Source organism: Lepidochelys kempii, chromosome 8 (assembly GCF_965140285.1).
Source record: "Lepidochelys kempii isolate rLepKem1 chromosome 8, rLepKem1.hap1, whole genome shotgun sequence".
Lineage (NCBI taxonomy): Eukaryota > Metazoa > Chordata > Testudines > Cheloniidae > Lepidochelys > Lepidochelys kempii.
In genome coordinates, this window is record NC_136387.1 from 29,597,960 (window position 1) to 29,623,288 (window position 25,329).

Sequence of the window (25,329 nt, forward strand, 5' to 3'; positions counted from 1 at the left end):
AGTGCTGAATGCCCATGTCATGTGTAGAGATCAGTTCATCAGAGATTATAAAACCACAGCACAGTTGATTCCAAGCAGTTTCTTGGTGCTTGGGAAACTCCTCATTGTGAATTAACATTCACATTTCCTGACAATTATGACTGTAAGAGTCTGATATGCCAATGCCTCCAAATCAGTAAAGTGTCTTCAAAACTTCAGCAAAAGGACAAGCAGTTTAAATATTTAGAGGTAGAAACTCAGGCAGAGTACTTGAGATTCTGCAAATTGATGCCCATGCTGAATATCAATCTAAACATCTACTCGGTCACATAGGTGAAAAAGCAACAGCCAGGGCTATAGGGCCATTACCACCTAACCTTCTGCAATGACATACCAGTGCAACACATAATTTTAAGGCGCCTCTTCCACTGGAATAGGGGCACATACATTTTCATTTTCTGCCACTTCCACCGCTTGAATAAGAATAAGTATCCCCTGTGACTGACCTGATAAGCGTTTTTCTCTCACGCTCTTCCAGAACACATCCCATGCTTTGTTGGTTGAGTCCTTGATATGCTCACTGAAGGATCTCCTCAAATGAGATTTCCCTGGGTATGCCATCCCGGCTAACAAATCCACAGAGGCAATATTAGCCCATTAAGATCCAACAGCCTGAAAAAAAAAACCCAGCAGACTGAGAACTCAGTTCTCCCAGCTTTCTCTTCTTAGACTGGACAGGAAAAGTTACTCTCTAGGAAAAGTCTGCATGTAATTTGTTAACACCCCTCTTGGAATGAGAAAGAGAGAGAGAGAGCCCTCCTTCCAAACAATCTGGGGTCAGGCAGTGCTGTAAAGGAAATAGCAGCCCACTTGGGTCCTCTGTGCCTCAGAGCAAAATGCAGTTCTGCATCTCAGCAGCCACATTTTATAAACAGACTTGATGGTCTGCCATGCAAAGCAATAAATAACAAGTTAGGCAACAAGGCGTCACTTGGAACAGGAATGAAATGTTAGACAATGCAATGTACCTTGAGTTTCCAGCTTCTTTGCATTAACTGTATGGGGAATGCCTCATCATTTCCAGGTTCCTTCTTGTAGTTGCTTTTTATGTTATATGTGCATGGTAGCGCTCGTGCCTGCAGTTTTCTTCACTATGTTGCAATTGTTTATTTGGGCTGCATTTTTTTTTAACTATTTGAAACAAAGAGTCCAGTTTCCCCAATTTCATAATGGGAAGTTTCTCCTCTAGTATCAGCTCAACCTCACTGAGGGCCTGATTAAAAGATTCTCATTGACTTCAAAGGACTTTGGATCAGGCCCTAAAGTTCTGATTAATTAATTACCCTACTTACCTACCTAGAGCAATACTGCTTCTCACACAACTACTATCTAAAGGTACTTAATGGCCTCCATTATCTAGTATCTAAGATACTTATTGCTCCTCTGATGAGTGGTAGCAGGTGTCCAGGGCCTTGCAAGTAGGCTTTTCAGCCATACAGATTTTGGGTATATTTTAAGTGTAACTTGTTTAACTGTAACTTGTTTTATTTACACACATACACCAGTCCTGGAGCAGAGGTGGTCACAAACAGCTTGCAGGAAACCCTTCTTTCAAGAAGCTCAGCCAAATAACAGTGCCTGATACCCTGGGAGCAACTGTCTCTGCCATTGCCCAAGGATTGACTTTGCTGCTACTTGCACAGCTCCCACAACCTTGCATAGCAAAACTAACACCCACAAGATCTTTCAAAGACTGAATATTTGCTAAGGAAAAGAACGTGAAGTTTATGTAACAGCATCTCCTGCTAGGGCAGCAGTGCCTGAGTTCGTCACCATAGGCCCTTGAGGTAGGGAAGTGATATTTATGCCCATTTTACAGATGGGGAATGAAGGAACAGAGAGACTAGGTGGCTTGTCCATGATCACACAGGCAGACTGTGGAAGAGCAGGAAATTGAATCTGGGTCAGTCAAGTTCCCATTTAGAATCCCATTTAGAAACCACTGGACCAGATTGCCAAAAAGGATAGACTTTGCCCTGGAGACTGAACTAGTAAAATGGGGTCCCTCAAGGTCAGGGTTGAAGCGGTGAGGAAACTTGCCCTGTAACTGACCTTTTCTGGAGTTAATCTGCCTTCAGGCCTGTTTGCATCTCAGTTTCCATGTCACTTGGCACTTTTCACAAGCAATTAACCTGGTAATATAAAAGTGATCAAATCAGTTCTCAGTAAGACCAGAATAACCTAGTTGCTATTAGTGTTGCTGAGCAGAACCTGGTCAACTTTTAGTTTTATACTGACATAGGTAGCTAGAATATATCCTGGACAAGTTTTATTGGCATGCATTTGGGATGGCTGTATTACTCATGAATGGTGATGTTGCTCATGAGTTAAGCGGCTCATCCCAGAAGAGAGCAACAAAACTTCCACAACTCACCCCAGTGTCACATACATTGCATGTGATATATTACAGAAAAACACTCCTAAAATAGCTCTGAGGCTCTGTTTTAATTGATAACTATTTCTTGTATCCATTCCTATCAAGAGCCTAACTGCACAGAGTTCAGAAGGAGCCATAAAACCTTTGAAAAATATCTAAACTACATCTAATACTGAAAGCACAAGACTGTTCCTTATAGCTGTGTCACTTGTCTAGAAAAAGCTGTTTTTGGCCTATCCTGGGCTCTGGACAGGGATAATTTCCAGGAGGAGGAGAGTGGAAGAGGAAGCATGTCTGCTGAGGGTTTGTTTGAGCCATTTGAGCCTGCCCAAGGGTTTATAACAGGGGTTCTCAAACTGGGCATTGGGACCACTCAGGGGGACGTGAGGTTATGACCTGGGGGGTCGCGAGCTGTCAGCCTCCACCCCAAACCCCGCTTCACCACCAGCATTTATAATAGCGTTAAATATAAAAAGAAGTGTTTTTAATTTATAATGTGGGTCACACTCAGAGGCTTGCTGTGTGAAAAGGGTCACCACTACAAAAGTTTGAGAACCACTGGTTTAGAACAATAGACTAGCTCTCAGGGATGATAGACAGCAGTTTTCACCCAAAGATGCATGTGCAGTTGCACAGATTTGCATTATTAAACACATCCAGGCGTAGATTATCTCCAGATAAATAGTCTTTTAAAAACCTGCTTTGGAAGTAATACAGCATATGCATCCACTATGTGAAGCTGTGCATTCTGAAACATGTACTTCACATGGGCATCGGTATATTAGCCTTATATCAGAAGCAGCACTATACAAAGGGCATATCCCAAGCTCTAACTGAGTGTCGATGAAGCAGCTTGGAAATAAATCTTGCCTCAAAAGGAAAGTATTTAATGGGGAAGTGATATGAGGTAGAACTTTACCATAAATGTTTATGTTAAAAATCCACTGCTTCTATTCCTGCAGCCGGTACAACTTTACCTATAAATTGAGTATTACCAGAGTTTGAAAAACTGAGGGCCTCTGCTGGTGATTCTGTTGGAGAAAAGTTCAGCATGTAGCAGAATTTGTAGGGGCCGCAAGCATAAAGCCCACTGAACATAGAGAGAATGTCACTGCATATGCTAGACCTATTAAGTCAGAAAATTCAATCAGCCAACACGTAATTCTCACCAAGACCATTGCTGCATTTGGATGTGGCCTTGTATCTTTGTTTCTTCTGTGTGTTCTCAAGGCCTGGTGACGTCAAAACCTGACAAGAGGAAAGATGACTAATTTCACCTTCTCTAAAACTGATAGATCCTGCCAGTGCAGGGTGGCATCTCTGCTCTACCTAGCACTGAAGCCCATGAGTTGACAACCCCATAGGACTCCAGCAGTAGGCAAAGAGAATGACTAATCCCCTTGAAATCTGAAAAGCAGAACTCCAGCAATGTGGTGAAACTAAAAAATAAAGTTACATTGGACATGTCTCTTATGTTCACTTCCTATAATTGAGAGAGCAGGAAAGTCCAGTTCCCCCATTGTATGGCACAAAAATGTCTGAGGCTGAGAACGACATATGAACACGTTAGTTTTGCAGTAGTTATGGGGCAGCCAAAGTAGAGCTTGGAGAGCTTTTGCAGCTACCCTGCTAGTCAGATATAAATCCAAGTAAGATAGTTTTCATGTTATTTTAATATCAATTTAAAGAGTCATTAAAAAACCTTTGCCTGTAACTAAGCTGATGTTATTAAATATGTATTCTAATAACCTAAAATATTTTGGGTTGGAAATGTTGCATAGAAAATTTCCCTATTATCTGGATGTTTTATAGTTTGTATGAGTTTCAAGCTGGGGGTGGGTTGAAGGGAATGTGGCCTAATGGTGAGATTGGGGGTAGGACTTTAGAGATCTCTTCCTGGCTCAGATAGTGACTTGTAGCCTAAGCTTGAGGTCAATTCACCTCTTTGTACCCATTTTTAAGATGGGTATAACACCAGCCTCCTTCAAATTGCCAGTCTAAAGGAATTTGCTAAACCAAACCAGGACAAGTTACTGGATTCTTTCCTGTAAAACTGACAGGGTTGACAGGAAAAACACTTAAGATAAGGGGGCAAGTACACTGGCTTTTCTGGGCTGCCGAGAAGATCACTGAGAGCTAGAAGGATCTTACTAATTTCCACAGGGGACCACACCTGCCTTCTAAGCAGCCCAGAATCCTGGAGGTATAAAAGGTGTCGTAAAGGCTCTTTTACTCTACCCTCCTCTTGGCCTGCCTGTCCCTGTAACATGTCTGAGCGGTGAAACATGGTGTCTGGCCCACGGCGGGGTAGCAAGCAATGTGTGTGTGTGTGTGTGTGAGATTTACTGAAGCTGCAATCCTGATTAAGATGGGAGACATGTTATTGAATCCATGTCTCCAGTAGGTATTGTTCCCAGCAAAAAGAAATCTGTAACTACTGGAGGAAGGTGTAGCAATCATTTTGGTGCTGTGCCTTACAGCCCTAAGCTCTCTCTCTAGAGTTTTAGCACAAAGTTAGCACAGAGTAGGGAATGTAGTGCTCAATCATTAGCAAGGCATACAGGATGGAAGGTATTATAGAAATGCAAACTATTTATTAATTTAATCATACTGGCTTTTAAAAAAATTGTTTTATAACTCAGGATTTCATGCAAATCTTTATAAGCCTATGACTTTTCTACAGGGAGTTTGATTAGCCCACATTCATTGGGAAATCAGTGTTTATTCACTATTCACTTCATCCTTTGACTTGGCCATCACACATTTCAATAGACCAGAAAATACCTGCGCTCTAGAGCCCCGGCCATTATCTGATAACAAAAGGTGCACTTTTCCCTTTTAAAAAGAGTTAGAATGTGATTAACCTAACTCTCCCCACCCCCCACCCCCCCACACAGTAAAGTCAGCCATTACATCCAGTAGGTGTTTGTGGAGCACTAGCCAATACATATTAATTTTGCCAGCTTTCACTGACTATTGTCCCAATTATAAACTCCTTATTTGGTCAAAAATTCCATTTTATTAAGATGGAATTTTGCGTGGAGGTGGAATTCAAGTGTCAAGATGTATATTGGCTCTCCTAAAATGATCATAATAACTAACAGAGGATGGAGAGTTAAGTAGAGAATATAGTAGTGAAGGGGCCTATTGACAAAGAATCAATATTGGCAGAAAGATTCAGTATTCATGATCCTGTTGTCCATATTCTGGAAGATAATTTTCTGCTGAAGCTTTTTGATACACATTAATTAAGTCAATTTAGCTGAGCTGTCATTTTTATAAACCCTTTCCAATTTTGCCATAACAATTCTATGGGGAACAGTTATAAAGATGTCTTCCATATTGGTACAGACATGTGGGTTAAAATGGGTAAACAGTGGATTTTAGAATGACTATAATTTAGGATAGCAAAGTGTTAAGGTCTAGGTAAGCGATAGTAAAGGCACTCCTCTCCTTCAGATCCAAGTTTTGTTTTAACTTTAAATCAATGGAACAATTCTGAATTCCTCAGTTAGATTATACATCTATACCTGCATTTATGTATACAAAATTTTTGTAACGGATACTATGAGGGATTTACTTTGCTTAATCTCCATTTAGAAAAATTGACAGGTAATATTCAGAGCTCCACCTAGCAGCACATAAGCATTTATAATCTCATTCATAAATGTGTAGATTCAATAAAGATGTTCTGTACTGTAAGCCCTGGTCTACACTAGGACTTTAGGTCGAATTTAGCAACGTTAAATCGATTTAAACCTGCACCCGTCCACACAGTGAAGCCCTTTATTTCGACTTAAAGGGCTCTTAAAATCGATTTCCTTACTCCACCCCGACAAGTGGATTAGCGCTTAAATCGATGTTCCCAGCTCAAATTTGGGGTACTGTGGACACAATTCGATGGTATTGGCCTCCGGGAGCTATCCCAGAGTGCTCCATTCTGACCGCTCTGGACAGCACTCTCAACTCAGATGCACTGGCCAGGTAGACAGGAAAAGAACCGCGAACTTTTGAATCTCATTTCCTGTTTGGCCAGCGTGGCAAGCTGCAGGTGACCATGCAGAGCTCATCAGCACAGGTGACCATGATGGAGTCCCAGAATCGCAAAAGAGCTCCAGCATGGACCGAACGGGAGGTACGGGATCTGATCGCTGTTTGGGGAGAGGAATCCGTGCTATCAGAACTCCGTTCCAGTTTTCGAAATGCCAAAACCTTTGTGAAAATCTCCCAGGGCATGAAGGACAGAGGCCATAACAGGGACCCGAAGCAGTGCCGCGTGAAACTGAAGGAGCTGAGGCAAGCCTACCAGAAAACCAGAGAGGCGAACAGCCGCTCTGGGTCAGAGCCCCAAACATGCCGCTTCTATGATGAGCTGCATGCCATTTGAGGGGGTTCAGCCACCACTACCCCAGCCGTGTTGTTTGACTCCTTCAATGGAGATGGAGGCAATACGGAAGCAGGTTTTGGGGACGAAGAAGATGATGATGAGGAGGAGGTTGTAGATAGCTCACAGCAAGCAAGCGGAGAAACCGGTTTTCCCGACAGCCAGGAACTGTTTCTCACCCTAGACCTGGAGCCAGTACCCCCCGAACCCACCCAAGGCTGCCTCCTGGACCCAGCAGGCGGAGAAGGGACCTCTGGTGAGTGTACCTTTTAAAATGCTATACATGGTTTAAAAGCAAGCATGTGAAAGGATTACTTTGCCCTGGCATTTGCGGTTCTCCTAGATGTAGTCCTAAAGCCTTTGCAAAAGGTTTCTGGGGAGGGCAGCCTTATTTCGTCCTTCATGGTAGGACACTTTTATCACTCCAGGCCAGTAACACATACTCGGGAATCACTGTAGAACAAAGCATTGCAGTGTATGTTTCCTGGCATTCAACCAAAATCCGTTCTTTCTCTCTCTGTGTTATCCTCAGGAGAGTGAGATATAATTCATGGTCACCTGGTTGAAATAGGGTGCTTTTCTTCAGGGACACTCAGTATAGCCCATTCCTGCTGGGCTGTTTGCCTGTGGCTGAACAGAAATGTTCCCCGCTGTTAGCCACAGGGAGGGGGGAAGGTTGAGGGGGTAGTCACGCGGTGGGAGGAGGCAAAATGTGACCTTGTAACGAAAGCACATGTGCTATGTATGTAATGTTAACAGCAAGATTTACCCTGAAAGACTGTAGCGACTGTTTTATAAAATGTGTCTTTTTAAATACCGCTGTCCCTTTTTTTTTCTCCACCAGCTGCATGTGTTTCAATGATCACAGGATCTTCTCCTTCCCAGAGGCTAGTGAAGCTTAGAAAGAAAAAAAAACGCACTCGCGATGAAATGTTCTCCGAGCTCATGCTGTCCTCCCACACTGACAGAGCACAGACGAATGCGTGGAGGCAAATAATGTCAGAGTGCAGGAAAGCACAAAATGACCGGGAGGAGAGGTGGAGGGCTGAAGAGAGTAAGTGGCGGGCTGAAGAGAGTAAGTGGCGGGCTGAAGACAGGGCTGAAGCTCAAATGTGGCGGCAGCGTGATGAGAGGAGGCAGGATTCAATGCTGAGGCTGCTGCAGGACCAAACCAGTATGCTCCAGTGTATGGTTGAGCTGCAGCAAAGGCAGCTGGAGCACAGACTGCCACTGCTGCCCCTCTGTAACCAACCGCCCTCCTCCCCAAGTTCCATAGCCTCCACACCTAGACGCCCAAGAACGCGGTGGGGGGGCCTCCGGCCAACCAGCCACTCCACAACAGAGGATTGCCCAAAAAAAAGAAGGCTGTCATTCAATAAATTTTAAAGTTGTAAACTTTTAAAGTGCTGTGCTTAAAGTGCTGTGTGGCATTTTCCTTCCCTCCTCCACCACCCCTCCTGGGATACCTTGGTAGTCATCTCCCTATTTGTGTGATGAATGAATAACGAATGCATGACTGTGAAGCAGCAATGACTTTATTGCCTCTGCAAGCGGTGATTAAAGGGAGGAGGGGAGGGTGGTTAGCTTACAGGGAAGTAGAGTGAACCAAGGGGCGGGGGGTTTCATCAAGGAGAAACAAACAGAACTTTCACACTGTAGCCTGGCCAGTCATGAAACTGGTTTTCAAAGCTTCTCTGATGCGTACCGCGCCCTCCTGAGCTCTTCTAACCGCCCTGGTGTCTGGCTGCGCGTAACCAGCAGCTAGGCGATTTGCCTCAGCCTCCCACCCCGCCATAAACGTCTCCCCCTTACTCTCACAGATATTGTGGAGCACACAGCAAGCAGTAATAACAGTGGGAATATTGGTTTCGCTGAGGTCTAAGCGAGTCAGTAAACTGCGCCAGCGCGCCTTTAAACGTCCAAATGCACATTCTACCACCATTCTGCACTTGCTCAGCCTGTAGTTGAACAGCTCCTGACCACTGTCCAGGCTGCCTGTGTACGGCTTCATGAGCCATGGCATTAAGGGGTAGGCTGGGTCCCCAAGGATACATATAGGCATTTCAACATCCCCAACAGTTATTTTCTGGTCTGGGAAGAAAGTCCCTTCCTGCAGCTTTTGAAACAGACCAGAGTTCCTGAAGATGCGAGCGTCATGCACCTTTCCTGGCCATCCCACGTTGATGTTGGTGAAACGTCCCTTGTGATCCACCAGAGCTTGCAGCACTATCGAAAAGTACCCCTTGTGGTTTATGTACTCGCCGGCTTGGTGCTCTGGTGCCAAGATAGGGATATGGGTTCCGTCTATAGCCCCACCACAGTTAGGGAATCCCATTGCAGCAAAGCCATCCACTATGACCTGCACATTTCCCAGGGTCACTACCCTTGATATCAGCAGATCTTTGATTGCGTGAGCTACTTGCATCACAGCAGCCCCCACAGTAGATTTGCCCACTCCAAATTGATTCCCAACTGACCGGTAGCTGTCTGGCGTTGCAAGCTTCCACAGGGCTATCGCCACTCGCTTCTCAACTGTGAGGGCTGCTCTCATCCTGGTATTCATGCGCTTCAGGGCAGGGGAAAGCAAGTCACAAAGTTCCATGAAAGTGCCCTTACGCATGCGAAAGTTTCGCAGCCACTGGGAATCGTCCCAGACCTGCAACACTATGCGGTCCCACCAGTCTGTGCTTGTTTCCCGAGCCCAGAATCGGCGTTCCACAGCATGAACCTGCCCCATTAGCACCATGATGCATGCATTGGCAGGGCCCATGCTTTCAGAGAAATCTGTGTCCATGTCCTGATCACTCACGGGACCGCGCTGACGTCGCCTCCTCGCCCGGTATCGCGTTGCCATGTTCTGGTGCTGCATATACTGCTGGATAATGCGTGTGGTGGTTGATGTGCTCCTAATTGCCAAAATGAGCTCAGCGGCCTCCATGCTTGCCTTGGTATGGCGTCCGCACAGAAAAAAGGCGCGGAACGATTGTCTGCCGTTGCTCTGACGGAGGGAGGGGCGACTGACAACACCGCTTACAGGGTTGGCTTCAGGGAGCTAAAATCAACAAAGGGTGTGCCTGTACATCAAGGAGTATTTCAGGCAGGACTTTACGGAGGGTTCCAATAAGAAATGGTGCACCAAAGTTATCGTTGTTATTGGAACAAGGAGGTTAGCCTGGCCTCTGATTGATACATGGCTAGATTAACCTCGCTGTGCCTTCTCTGTGACTGACTGCAGTGTGATCTAGACAGGGGAGGAGGAAAATGAGTACAAAACAAATCTGGTCTATTTCTTGTTCTGACCCACTCCATCTATCCTTTACATCTTTGGCTGGCAGCAGACAAAAAAGGCGCGAAATGATTGTCTGCCCTTGCTTTCACGGGGGGAGGGAGGGTGGGAACGGGTTCCTGATGATATGTACCCAGAACCACCCGCGACAATGTTTTAGCCCCATCAGGCATTGGGATATCAACCCAGAATTCCAATGGGCAGCGGAGACTGCGGGAACTGTGGGATAGCTACCCACAGTGCAACGCTCCGGAAGTCGACGCTTGCCTCGGTACTGTGGAAGCGCTCCGCCGAGTTAATGCACTTAATGCACTTAGAGCATTTTCTGTGGGGACACACACACTCGAATATATAAAACCGATTTCAAAAAAACCGACTTCTATAAATTCGACCTAATTTCGTAGTGTAGACATACCCTAAGTGGTTTCTTGAGTGCAGCAATTAACAGTATCTAGAACTTTTGGCATATTGGACTGAATTCTGCTCTTATTTATACTGATGTTAAACTAGACTAACTCCATTGACTTTCGTGGAGTTACTTCAATTTACTCTACTGCGAGAGATTTACCCAAGTACAAAAAAGCAGAATACTAGTTCAGTTTAAACTAGAATAAATTCTGTCTACTGGACTCCGGAATGTTTTTCCTACCCATTATGTAATGCTCATAGAGGAAATGCATTCTGCCTTGTAACTTAGTGCTGTATACAAAAGTATTCACTTTGTTCATCTTCATTTTTAAAGGAATTTGTGTTGCAGTAGTGATTAACTGTTAAACAGGTGTTTTAACTGGAACAATGACTTTAGAAGCAAAAGTAAACTCTTCCAGAGTACATAAACAAGAGCGAGTATTGGCTTGCAAAGAGAGTCAAAGCAGCAGTTCTGCTTCGGAGATAGTAGGCAAGCCAAAATTCAACTATGCCTCAAATATCTGCTAGTTTACTTTGCATATACTGATTCATGGGCATAACAGCCAAGTTTTGTATTGCTAATAAATAGCTTTGTTTATAAAAACATATTAGTTTGCCTTTGAAGTCTCCTGGTTTGTAAGATCAATTTATGTGCATGACAACTTTATTGGTACGTGCATATAATTTATCACATTCTCTTGCATCTGTGTAGATTACAATACAGGCCTGCCAAGCAGAGAAGTGGCACCATTTTCCTCCTCCTCTCAGATCTCATGCAGATACTAAATTAGGATAATATAGAAAACATTTAGGATCCAGAACAAAACCACCCCTGCTTTTGCCCACACATTCTCATCTGAACTTTCTCCCAAAGATCAGGAGGTTAAGTTTTGGCCCATATCTAAAGGAGAGGTATAATTATGAATATTCAGATCCAAGTCCTATTATAACCAGTGTCTGTTTCCAACAAAGATTGGTGAGGGAGGTTGAATACATTTTGGGGGAATGGGGTAGGTATAGTTTACCAGCTTTTTCATGAAGGACATAATCTTGTGTGTTTTCCCCTTACTGAATTGGTATTTGCCAAAACTCTCTATAATGGACTAGTAATAACTCCAATATTATGTTATTAACTACAGTTTCTGAAGCCCCTAAAGCCATTTTCCTGGTATGGGAGTGTATCATACTATGGTAACACAGCCTTGAACCACAACCTACAAACACTTAAGAGATGGAGGCAACACCAGAGAGGAAGTCTAAAACTAAGACCCCTTCACCTTAGAAATGGAGAGCTAGAACTTAGGCTCGTTGTACCAGTGACCATTTGTTACAAAGTTGATATTTACCCGTAGGTGTACATACTTACAGAAGGTTCAGCTACACAAATTTCATTACAATCAATTAGGACAAAATTCTGCTAATCAGTCTGTATAAAGCCAGTGGAATTGCATAGCTGTCACATTTTTCCCAAATGGAAGCTTTCAAAGAGCTGCACAGGGCATTTAATATGAGGAGTTTAGGCTTGAGAGTACAGAACAATACACAAATTTCACAGCTTCAAGTCAGAATCATAAGTTAATGTTATGTGCTGTGGTTGGCCAACTTTGTGCCATCAAGAGGTGTTAGAGTGAATGGACATTAAAAAGGCTTTCCTGTAAAACATGTGGAAAATATAAGGCCTGTCAGAAAGGATTCAACAGAATATTAACCTAAAGGGCTGATTCCAGTGGTGAAAGCAATTTGATTATTGCCAGACCCAACTACAAAGGGTTATCATTCAATATCCTATACTGTAAGGTATAATGATCCCCCAAATAGCTATATTTCTGTCACAAACAGTACTTCTTGTCAGTGAGTGCTTGAAATAGGGTTATTAGCCTTTGAATGAACTGGCTTTACAGAATACTGTGTTAAAAAAAATCAAATCTATGCTTTTGGAACTGAACTTCAGCATGACTCTGCTTGGGTATAGCAAGCTAGAGCTAATGCAGCTGTATAAGAGCAAAGAACCCAGGCTAACCTTAATGTTGACCCATTTTTAGGACTTCAGATGTTTACATATATAGTGAAATTGTATCCAAAATCCCAGCCGGAAGCAGTGAATAATTTTGTTTGATACAGGTTGGCACATAAAGATTGCTTAGAGTTAGCAAAGTCATGCTCAGATGTAGATGACATGAAGCACTCATTACTGAACAGTTTAGTCAGCACTTGGCAGGGATTTATGGGGATATTCCTGTATCACCTCCTTAATGGATGAGTAAGGAGCCTCTTCCAGAGAAAGAAATCCTTCTTCATCCATATGGTTTCCCCAAGGCACTCATCTGAGTGCCTGTGCCTGCCAACTAGAGTGAAAACAATGAAAAGAGGAAGAAGCCTGCACTGATAGCAAGTTAATCATAAATATAAATAGGAACATTTTTCAGAAGTCATGCATTTCAGTTTGACTCAGACCCCACACTGATGTTCAGAACTATGTTTGGTTGGCACCTCTTTGCTGCCTCACAGCTCAAATAAGTCATTGGTGATATAGTTGTTGGAGTAAATTTAGACCAAGTTAGCTTTGCTCCCTCTCAACCCCAAAGAAAGTCTTGGCAGTAGACAGGGAACTTGCTTAGCTAGTGGTTCTTGATGTTATTAAGTTTGACAAGTTGTAAACCCAAGGCAATATGACAATTCCCCATCACCTCCTTATCCCTGGGTCTCAGCCAGTTCAAGACAACTATATAATATCTTTCCTCATGCCATGGGGAGGGAGAAAAGTGATTGGAGAGAAGGGCAATTCCACCTTTCATTGTGCTCTAGACCTGCAGCTTTCTGTACCCCATGTCTTGGTATTTGCGAGTAGCAGCGACACAAGCTTGTATTTTGTTTGTACATTAGATGGCCACTTGATGTATGTGAAATGACATCACATTACCAGTGAATGAGGCACAGAACTTTCTGTCTCCCTGCATGCTCACGAAGTGTAGACTGCTACTGTCAAACTGGACTTCTTCCAATGTCTTGTTCCTCCATTTAAGTGTGCATTAGCAGTAGCTATTTTGAGGTAACAGATATATTACTAAGAATTGTATCCTCTGTCTGAAAACTTGACCATACCCTTATTTGGCAGATGAGCCAAAACAGATGTCAGTCTCTTAGGGATGAGAGAGTGCAAGGACCATTTCGCCCACCACTAAAACGCAGCAAACACACTCAAAATATGCCATTGACCAAATGAACACAAGAGCCTGGACATGACCATGTCTGGAGCTATTTTGTGATTAGCAAATAGCCAATACTTGAGAAATTGAAACTCAAGGTGGAGCCTGATGAGTCAAATGACATGGCCCTAAAGGTCAACGTGGTCCAAAGTATGCTGGCAATATCTGAAAATAAGTAGGCAAACTGAATTCACTGAACATAATTCAATCTGTAAGTAAAGTGCAACGTGTTTGTGACAGAAAATAGCTTAGGAGGAAGGTTCCCATGAGGAGCCTTCATTGATGCCGTGATAGAGATGGGCCATATGGCTTTTTTTCTTTAAACAGTGCAGCCAGGTTTAAGCACCTGATCCTAAGATGTTAAGTACCCACAACACCCACTGGTGTCAAAGGGTGCTTAGAACTACAGGATCAGGACTAGATATTGGAATGTGGAGCTTGATCCTGCAAGGTGTCAAGACACTCCTGTGACTTAAATGGGAATCAAGGGTGCTCAGCACCTTGCAGGATCGTGCCCTGATTGAAAATGCTTTTAAAAACCCTTAGCACAATATATGTCAGAACAAGGTGAAGTACCCAAGCAAGCATTTTGGTAATGGGCAAAATGTAATTCTTCTGAGGGAAACCCTCACTGAAGAACAGTCTGGATTTTCATTAGCTCACTTGCCTCCATCTCTAGCACAAAGCTTGGGCTGCTCAGAGATTGGATTTTGTTCAACACCATGTCTCCAGAAGCTGACCCAAGGAAAACGCAAAGCTAGGAAGATTTACTAGCTGGCAGTCACAGTGACCCTCCGTAGCATGTCATTTTGTATATTTTTCATACCTCCTGTGTGTAGCGTGCTCAGTCAGCTCAGCATGTGCTTTGACTCTTAGCACTAAATGACACCCTTAGCTTGCCTCAGTCTCTACCTTGCAAGCCTTCTATTTGCCAAATCTACATGGAGAGCCCCACAGTAAAGTTATAGCCACAAGCTAAACATTTCACTCCTGATACACTCCTCCTTACTGCCTGGAAATAGTAATTCTGACCAGAGCTTAAATCGGGATAGTGTGCAGTGGTCCAGCAAATGGGTGCTATTTTCCTGGCGGCTGCTATCTTGTGATTCAGAATCTTAGCTTTGCTAAATCTCTAATCTTCATGGTTGTGTCACCTTTTTAAGGCTATCACAAAAGTAAACCAGTGCAGCAATGTCTACCTGATTCTGCAGACAGCTTGAAACAAGAGGTGCAAATAACCTCTATTAATTAAAGAAGGTTAACGCTTAATCTAACGGATCTAATTTAAACGTTAACCCTATTAGCTATTTCACTGCTGCTCACACACCCAGAAAAGGAGGAATATTATATTAAGATTGTGATTGTATGTTAAGTTGGCAACTCAAGCAACTGGAGCTTCAGTTTTCCACTACTATTACTCAGTCATTTGTATTACCACCTTTTAAAAAGGTAAATGTTTTAAAACTAAAATAAGAAGTTGTAGAAAAATGCTTAATTTTGTATTCCAGTAATGATCTGGCTTCTAGATATATTAGCCTTAATCATAGTTTAATAAATTTAACTGACCTCGATTCTTCCATGAATTTTAATACTTCGAAATGCAATTGAAATTCAGTGCTTAGCTCCAGATCAAGTCATAAAGGTGTATAAATTACAACTCCTGGGATGTAGATATTTATTCTGTTCATTTAACTAAGTGGTTAACTGAAACAGAGAGAGAATAAAGGCCTTGCCCCAGGTCACACAATATGTCCGTGGCAGAACCAGGGGATGGAACCAAAGATGCCCAATTCCCAGACTCCTACTCTAAGCTAGATAGCACCTCCTGGTGTGGTCAGAGGGTGGCAACTAGCTGCCAAGCAATACTTAGTGCAGGATTATGAAATGCCTAAACATGTGCCTCAGCGCTTTTCTGAATAAGGATGAACATACACAAAGCATGTGCTTCAGTTTTTTGTTGCACTGGGGCTCAAGTACTGCGCCTGCATGAGAAAAGAGTGATTCTCTCCCCTCAGAACTTGCAAGCTCACTCGAACCATAATATATTCTTTCAATCACAAATGCCGAACCAACTTCAGTAGTTTGCACATCTCGTTCTGAAGCCCTTACACCCATGAGCTCTCCCATTGACATCAAGAAGACAAAGAAGAATGATGAGAATTGCTCATATCATTTTATGGTTCTGCATGCAACATCCTCCTATTTAAAAGAGATCCAAAGACATTTAAATGTAAAGCTGGTTATGATACAGGATGTCACTTGAATAAGGAGCTGTGGTGTATATTTGGTGTACATTCACCCAATTTAATATCCAGCGCTTACTGACTCAAAAATTCTCTCACCTTCCATTTAATATGAAAAAAAAATTAAAAAAAAAAAAAGAGAGATGTGTTTGTATTCTGAAGCCTGCACAGCTTCAGGAATTGGCAAGAAAACAAGGTTGTGTCCTGTTAGTGCAGAACTGGGCTTCATTCCCACCAGACCAAAAGCAGCTCAGTGGGGCTTATCATGAAGCATTTTTAATTAGAAACTTCTGCTGCTGTGGGATAGGAAAGAGTATCATGGAGTGTGAGTAAGAGATGGAAAATATAAAAAAAAAAAAAGCCCATTTCAGTTGGCCCAGTACTTTCAGTGTCCCCTCTCTGTAGAGCTGGTTGATAAGGTAGTCACAATTTGTTACTAGAAACAGGGTTTCTTCATTAAAAAATGGTTAAAAATGTGTAGACTAGACAAAATGTAACCATTGCAAACCCTGAAATAGAAACTTCTTTGAAATTTCTCAGAAGTGTATTTCGACCAGTTCTGTTTCTTACACACATGGGAAGAGGCCATTTCAAGTCCAAACATATGGAACAGGAATCAAGAGGACGATGAAGGTTCATAGGCACTAACGTGTATCTACCTCCTCTAGATCTTCTCTTGCACAACTTACAGTTGAACACTCCCGGCAAACTTTCAACAAGAGCCGCAGGATGCCTGGCCCAGCACTTTCAAGTAGTCCTGTCCTCCAAGAAAGAGAGTCCCTTGGCTGCAGAATGAGTGTAGTTCTGCTGTACAGTGGGAGGAATGGATTTGAAGGGGAGGGATAGCTCAGTGGTTTGAGCATTGGCCTGCTAAACCCAGGGTTGTGAGTTCAATCCCTGAGGGGGCCATTTAGGGATCGGGGGCAAAAATTGGGGATTGGTCCTGCTTTAAGCAGGGGGTTGGACTAGATGACCTCCTGAGGTCCCTTCCAACCCTGATATTCTATGATTCTAATCCTTATGCTACACATGCTTGTCCCTGTGTGATCTTTGTGTAGCAGCATGCAGGGAGGGGGCATGGGTTACTCTGCATAGCAGACCTCTTAGGTCCCCTTGGAGGCCGCAAGAACCAGCTGGAAGGCAGCCTCAGGCTGTATTATCATGCACAGTGATCCCCTGCAGGCTGGGTCACAAGAGGCCACCCCGCTAATTGCCTCACCTTCTCCAACGCCAAATAGCTGCATCTCCCCAAAGTCCCTATCGATGGGTTCCTACAAGTGTATATGGGGAAGGAGAAATATACGACAAACTCAGAACATTTTCATAGGTAGGTAATACCTTTTGTGTGGAGAGAAGGAAAAAGGCTTTAGAACATCATAAAAGGCTCAAATTACCTTTATCCTTTTTAAGGTGGTCCTTACTTGCCCATTCTTAACAAGTGGCACCATAAAAGCAGTAATGATTGTGAACTCTTCCTGGTATGCTGTACAGTGAGTTCTATTTGGCTCCATTTGGTCCTGAAACCAAGACTAAAGTCCCTGACAGACAATCAGCTGGAATCTTATGGAGATAGTGAAGATGTCAAACAGAATGATCAAACATGCAGAGCCAAAGCTTAAGCAAGAAGTGCAGCCAGGAAGGACATTCAAATAATAGGAGCAAAGCATGCTCTGTACCTCACAGGAAAAGACTCTACAAAAACAGAACTGAGAAGCATGACACACGTACTTTTAAGGCGTCTCAAGATAGACTTGAAAACTGAAGCACTTTAAAGGGATGCTGATAGCCCTTCCTGCAACATCGGGCCCCTTTAAGAGGGTCTCAAGCTGGGCATGGAAAACTAGATATTTAATCAGAGGTCACTTTTGAAAATATTTGCCTATGCTTTTTGTTCTGATATTCCCTATGATCAGACTCAGCAAAAAGTCAAAATTGTGACCAGTGATTAGAATGTCTGCTGCATAAGCAGTATGAACATACCCACTGAATTAAAGGCCACAGTAACAATTATTGGTTTCGGAGTAGCAGCTGTGTTAGTCTGTATTCGCAAAAAGAAAAGGAGTACTTGTGGCACCTTAGAGACTAACAAATTTATTTGAGCATAAGCTTTCATGATCTGGAGCTCAAATAAATTTGTTAGTCTCTAAGGTGCCATAAGTAGTAACAATTATTGTTATGTATAGTTTAATATTTTATTGATTAAGACTTTATTTAGTATTTGCAGAGCACCCCAAGCACTCATCTGGTTTCTGTCTGTTTTAGATTTGGACTGTGTGTATGTGTGTAAATCTCCAGTTTGAGTTGGCTCTTTCTGGAATCCATGTATTTTGATACTGCTGGCTTGTGCTATTTGTCAGCAGAATTATTTCAATTTTTTTAATGACTATGCTTAATTTGAGATATAAGCACAAGTTTAAAGAGAGCTTTATTAGTTTACATGCAAGAGTATTTGTGTATAAATGCAAAACTACAACTGGAAGATAAGAAATAACAGTTTCTCTCTCAGCCAAAAGATCCCTCATAATACCCAAGGCATTTTGTTGGAGAGAGTCAAGATGTGTCCCATCTCTGAACTGCTTATGGCTGCAGTTGTAACCAACCTGGGCCTTGTTTCAGTGTTTTGATTTCTCATTCACTGGCTGGACATGACATGAACCCCATCTCCTCCAGTAAATTGGGAACATGAACACTTCAGACAAACTGAGAAGATGCAAAACAAAGCTCATGGCATGCCACATGCCATGTCACAATGCAAGACTGCTCATCTAAGAATAGCCCAGTAAGGAGGCTCCGCAGTATTTCAGCAGCTGCAGACTTAGCAAAGGGAGAAGTGGTCTGGCCTGAGTCCCTTTGAGGGGGAAGTGCAGCCTAAACTTCTGCTTTTTAAAAGCATGCCTAAATATTTAAAAGATACTTTGCCTATGTGCTGACTCTAGGGCCCAGGATCTCCCAGGTGGACTCCAAGACAATCAGCATTGGGCGTTGCCTCTGACATCCACCATTTTTATAGTCTTTCCCATGCAGAAGAGGATCCTGGAAGAGTTATAGTGGCCTCAGTTTGCCTTCATTTTTTTGCAGGTCATTGAGTGGGAAGGACAATATGCATCCCATCACCCATGCTTCTCAGCTTTACCTTTCCACCATGGAAATCCCTCCATTCCTTCTGAGGTTCCTGAGGCATTTTGCATGGATGGGCAAGTATTTTCCTTGTTTTATTCATGAGGAAATAAAGGTATAGAAGTTAAGACTTGCCCAGTATCACTACACAAGTTATCAGCAGAAAAGGAAGCAGAGCAAGCCAGGTCTTCATGACTCTTAAACCCCAGTGCTAGCCACTAGAACATGCTGCCCAACCACTGTATTCAGCCACAAAAACTTCGCCATAGTTAAAAGACGCATTTATACCATTTTCTAATCTGAATTGCATACTCCAGAACAAACTATGCTTGGAAGATCAATGACTTGCACACCTCAAATCAATGGACTTTTGTTCTCATGTGGATGGATGCCAAAGAGCGTTGGTGGTTTCTTGTCTGCGAAGTGTTTGGCCTAAGTCTAGTTCTTATAGGCCACAAAACAGCTGGAAATGATACACTGAATACTAGTTTGTGGTGTTTACAAGTACTAGAGTATCCCACATCATAAATATTGGATCTAAATTAATTGAGAATTATACAACTTAAAATTTAACCATTTTACCAGTTCAAGATAAACAAGGAGTATAGTAAAAGCAGTTCTGCTTCTGGGAGAGACCTTCTAAAGGCTACCAAGTTATTTTTTAAACATTAATATTACCCAGAATTCTTTAATGTCTTTAAAAAAAGGAAATGCATTTTTGATCTGAAATTGTGGCTTTTAAAATGAAATCATGATGAATTTATCTTCTTCCACTTACTTCAGTAATTAGCATATTTTCATTCATCTCTTTTCAGAGTCCAATTTTAGCAGTATTTCTTCCTAATTTGTTTCATATTCAGAAATCTTTAATGTAGTTCCAATCTTCTGGCATCTGTTTGGAAGTGTATTTAAAAAGAGATTTTATCACCAGTTCCTTTTTGCATGCAAAAAAATCTATTTCTGATGGGCCTCTTTTGTGGGGAGCTCATCTACAACAATGGATATCATTAGAGAGGTTTATGCTAAAAACCCAGCAGTAACTACTAAAGTATTTTCCTTAAAGGGTTATAAGCTAGTACTGCACTGTAAACTGACATGCAAAATTAAGAAAAGTCAGCACTTAAGATCAATGGAATGTTTCTTGATGACCTTTAACACTTGGCACTTCCTTTGGGTCCCTAAGAATGGATTGTGACATTGTGTCCAGACCACAAGTGGAATTCAGGTCATTCTTTAATCTTCCTGGAGAGGGTTATTCCTCTGGGTGGAAGAAGTATGGCACATTACATGTTTAGGGACACATTGGTAAAGGCAGGTGGGATGCTGAATGCCATGTCTAATATTAGCATCCCCTAATGCAGACAAACTCTAGGACAAATATGCAAGTTTGTTTCTTGCTCCTTTATACAAGCAACTTTGAATCCTCATCTTTATGGCTACTTCACTAACCCAGAAGACCTGCAGGCACTCCTGCTCTCTCACCAGCTTTAGACTAAGACTAGGAACTCTCCCATGACTAATTCCCCGAAAAGCCAGAAACAGACAATAACAAGGGAATTGTTTCACTGTTAAAGAGGAAGTTATACTTACACCAGGCAGCCCCTATTTTGTGTTTACATTCTCAGGGCCAAGGCTGTCTTCCCTGTTCCCTTTAGGTCATAATATTAGTAAAAGTTTCAAGGTGGTCATAGTAGACTGCTTCCTTAGCTCATTAAACTATGTTCCTTGGGTGGATAAATAGTAAATATGTATCTTTTTCCCCATTGCAGGTTCCTGCTATTTGTACTTTGGTGCCTAGAAGCCCCACTCAAGAATCCCATTGTGCTCAGTGCTGTATGAACACACCACACAGAGCGAGGTCCCGAAAAGCTTGCGATCTTAGCCTTAGCCTTCCATAACCAACTAATTGTGTATAAGAAATTAGTTTAAAATGTAAACAATGCACATTAAACCTAGAGGAGGACCGTCTCCCTCTTCCTCTGACCCAGAGAAGGCATGTGCTTATATCTTTCATCTAGGTTTATATACTGCACCAGTAACCATAGTAACTGACCACCATTTTCCAACCTCTCAGTCTGAAGCACTTTGAAACTGGTATGCACCAGTCTGCAGAGGAGCCTGGCCATTGTGCAAAGCAGGGGTGGGAAGAACTAAACAGAACTAAGGTCTTGTCCATATACAAGATATAGAAGCCAAATGCCTTTTGCTCAAAGCTTGAAAGCTCTTCTAGAGGGACTGCTAATTTCTGTGTATTGTACAGGCCTGGGCACACTAGTGCAGAGTCAAGTACCTGATAAGTCAGATGCTCCAAGCTGAAATCCTGTAGGGGCCTCTTTGCTATCTCTGATGTATGTCTAGAGTCAAGAGCTAGAGAAAGAGAAGAAATGTCCTAAATCAGTCAAGCCTAGGCCACAAAACCCATACCCCACCCTCTCCATTATATGGATGGAGCCACTCTGCACAAATAAACAAGAGCTACAGAAGCAATAACTCATGTTTTCTTAGACTGAGGCCCCATCCCTCAAACAGAGTAGGGAGCTCTTGAAGCTTTTGTGAACTCTTTTGTTGCTTTTTGAAACCTTTTCCTAACTTGTCAGAAGTCAGATACCCACCAAACCCAGAGTGTCCTAGCTTGATCAGATGCACCCTTTCTTAGTCCGCATTCCTGCAAAGGGATGCACCCACAGACCCACTGAGTTCAGCAGGACTCTGTACGGATGTAAGTATCAATGTTGGCAGCTCAGGATCAGGGCCACAATTCATGCCCACTACCCATATTGGGAAATGTTTCATTCCAATGGTGACCGAATCCTTGAGCCTGCATGGAGTGTGCCAGATACTGCAGAATTACTAGGGAGATCACAGTACTAGTAATTTATATTAAATATGATAGTTCCACTTTACCAGTTCATGCCAAAATCTACAGATAAAAGGCCATTCATCAGCCATTGCCTCGTTCAATTGCTGGTGAGTGCCCATTTATATTTCCAGAACAGCATCTAAAATCGTTATTCTTTGGAAGGCCGGAAACCTTCATTTATTGTGACATTAAAGCAGCAGCAGCTCCTCCCTAGGATAGGCAGTGTTCCTGCAGGTTTTAGGATCAACCATTTAAAGAAGAGCAAGAGAAAAAGGAAAAACAGAACTAGTGACCAAGGGAACTGGCACGGAGAGAAAATAAGGCTGTATTTTTGGTAGTTCTGTTTTCTGGTAGGATTGGGTCTCACTTCTTAGGGCTTTTTCAATAAAGACATTGCACTAGTTTAAATTTAATTGTTTTAATTAAACTGGTTCAAACCTGTTATGTGGAAACTTAGGTCACTTGGCAGCAAGCTTAATTAGGATAAACTAAATTGTCTTAAATCAGGAGTAAACAAATTTAAGATTTATCACAGACATCACTCTGAAAAACCTTTGGCAGAGATTAGCAAATGAGACCACAATGGATGCCCTCATAAATATGTCTGCTGCAAAACAAGATACCTGTTTTACATGCACAGTTAACTGCGTGCAAAATTTCCCATTTAAATGTGCGATTATCAGTTTTATACAAGCAGATTTTTTCCAGTGGCAAAAAGTGTCCCCAACTTTGAACTTGTGGCTTAAATTTAGTTAAATTATACTTCAGCATTGCACAGTGGGCACAACGATGGTCCAAATCATCACTATTGTAAGCTACATTACGAGTGTTTTGGACCATGACTGCATAATGCAGTGGTACAATATATTTTTAATAAGGAATCACAAGAAATATGCACCTCAATTTATGTGCTACAAGTCTTCGCTCCATTAACAAACACTTCGGATTTCAGGGAGTAAAGACTGAGTAGAGATGGCAGGATTTGGAGCCATTTGGAGTTTTTAAAGAACTAACACCACTTCCAGCATAAACATTTTGCTTATACTTTCCTGGGAGGAATTCAAAAGTACAGAGAGGCAGTTCAGCCTGGATCAAGGTCAGTTAGCATAAACCAGCAGGAACTTCGCTCAGACAATCAACAGTCCTATACAGAAGACTTCTAAAGCTTTACAGACATTGGTTTAATTTCAATAGAGTACATGCAGACTTCATGGTGGGGTGATAATAAGCTTAAAAACGGGACCTGGAATTAATAATTTCAAAACTGCTTTGGTCTGACTTTTTAGAAATCTTTGATTAATTCCTAACAATGTTCCTCTCCTTTCACTTCTCTGCCCCCTTCCTTCCTTCCCTTTCCCCATTCCTTTGTTATATTTTTTGTCTTTTTGCTGTTGTTTTCCCCTTATTTGTATGTGCGATGGGAGGTGGAGGAGGAGAGGGGAGGAAAGGGAAGGGAATCAGTCCATCAATAGAAGCAGTTCACATCAGAATGCATTAGGAAGAGAAACAATGGCCTGTAACTCAGCAGGACTCTTAACTGTGGAAGCAACTGGGCATTGCAGAAGCCTACCAAGAGAAGTGCACTAAATTTAAACATCCTTTAGACTGAACAGTATTGGAAATAATACAAGGATTAGTCCTGCAAATCTAGAGCCAGCATAGAGGATCCAGATACCTTGGCTACCTAAGGATCTATAAAAACTAATTGTCCTGCTGAATGGGCTGCTACATGACAGGCAGCCAAAGGAATCTAGTGGTGTGCCATTCATTTGTATGTAGGAAGAATAACTCCAAAATGGATTGTGATCTGAGCAAGCTAGAGACCTAGAGGGGAGATTCTCAGCAGTCAGCCTCTATTTGTGAGTACACCACTTTGTGTCTGCGCACATTTGATACACCACCTGTGTACACACCAGAGTGAGCATGGTGTGCAAGGTAAGGGTTTTACCCTTGTTAATTCTATGATCTGTATATATAAGTGACAGACTCTTATTTACACAGGCAAGCATTAGAGTTTCAGAAATGTGCAGGGGTTTGCGGGCAGAAGTGTGCCCTTCAAATGAGAGCTGGGGTGGGGGTGGGGGAATCCCACTGAAAAAATAATCAGCCTATAATGAACAAGTACTTTAAATAAATATTCAGGACAGGAGTATGTGCCAGATACGAAGCATACAGATTAAATTTAGAGATACCTATCTCTCAGGAGATGGTAACTTTAGGTCAAGGTATACCATAGTTCAATCCTCCATACCACCTCCATCCAGCACTCCCACACAATCCTCCTCTTTGCATTGTGCTGCCAGGGATGCCCACCTCCACTTTACCTGGCAATTTTCCTAGAAGGATATAGCATAGTCCAAAGGAACTCCTCAGAGGAGTAACTACAGTCTGAGGCTCCATTAACGTTATTGGATCCACCCCTGGGTGGGAGATAACAGTGTATGAAGAGCACCTATTCCCCTAGTCCGGCGCTCTTCAGTCCTTTTCTCCCCAAGAAAGCCCCTGCCCCTTGGAGGAGATTGTCAGGTCTTTGTGGGATGGTAGTAGAAGTGAACCTTCAGAGGTAATAGACCACTCATCCATTCAGTGTGGCAAGAAAGGGAGATGCCCACATCGGGAATGCCCTTTGCATGTGAGTTCAGCTGGAAAAACTGGGTCCTATGTTATTGCAAATGAAATTGCCAATCCAAAGAATGTGCTAGCCTGCATTTCCCTCTGGTTGTGACACTGTCAGTGGGAGTATGGGGTTTCAAGCATTATGTATTTTCTTTCTTTTCTATCTCCTGAGTTTGATAAGAAACAGCACTTCCTTAGCTTTGGGACAATAGCTCTTAACACCCACAGTTCAGAATTCTGGATGACAAGGACCCGCTGTGTAGCCGGCACCACTCAGTCTGATTTCCTTGCTCTTTATCTTGGTGGCTTTGTACAAGAACTACAGAGAGATTAATAACTTGGGTTGAATTTCCTCTTCTGGGATACCACACTTACTCATTCTATTAAACAGATAATAAGGCATTTATAACCCTACATTAGACAAGCGGTTAGCTTCTTAGAATTGGATGGGATTATGTTTTGGCATGGATTACACTGTACATGGCTAAACTATCCGTTGTTGAGAAAGATGTGACGATGAGAGCTCAGATATTCACTGATGCACATAAAACAGATGTTATTTCTAGCCATATGTTCACTTCTGTATGTAATTGGGGAATCTTAGAACATAGGGTTTTGTGCCTGCAGTAGTTCACTATGTATATAGGGGACAGTTCTGAACAAAAGGAACCCCAAAATGAGAGTCAAAGTGAAAAATACAATCCAAAAATTCCAATAGTTAAACCTAGGGGGTGAATGGCAACTGCTATCCATCTGTCAGCTGCCTTTTCCTGAGGGACCCATTGCAGGTTGC

At 42.5% G+C, this 25,329-nt stretch overlaps 1 protein-coding gene across 4 annotated transcripts in view; it reads right to left on the reverse strand.

Annotated features, from left to right (window-relative positions):
* LOC140915737 (rho GTPase-activating protein 7) overlaps positions 1-19,949 on the reverse strand; it is a 171,295-nt gene extending 151,346 nt beyond the window's left edge. Inside the window, exons 1-5 of one of the 4 annotated variants that reach the window (XM_073355939.1) lie at positions 19,839-19,949; positions 19,077-19,149; positions 3,586-3,664; positions 2,092-2,171; positions 486-651 (exon numbers count right to left, since the gene is read on the reverse strand). In XM_073355939.1, coding sequence (XP_073212040.1) covers positions 486-600 — 115 coding nt within the window. In that variant the 5' untranslated portion in view covers positions 601-651; positions 2,092-2,171; positions 3,586-3,664; positions 19,077-19,149; positions 19,839-19,949. Of the gene's footprint in view, positions 1-485; positions 652-1,007; positions 1,086-2,091; positions 2,172-3,585; positions 3,665-19,076; positions 19,150-19,838 lie in introns of those variants that run through there. The other 3 variants (XM_073355940.1, XM_073355942.1, XM_073355943.2) reach the window with 3 other exon arrangements.
* Between the last annotated feature and the right edge of the window lie 5,380 nt (positions 19,950-25,329).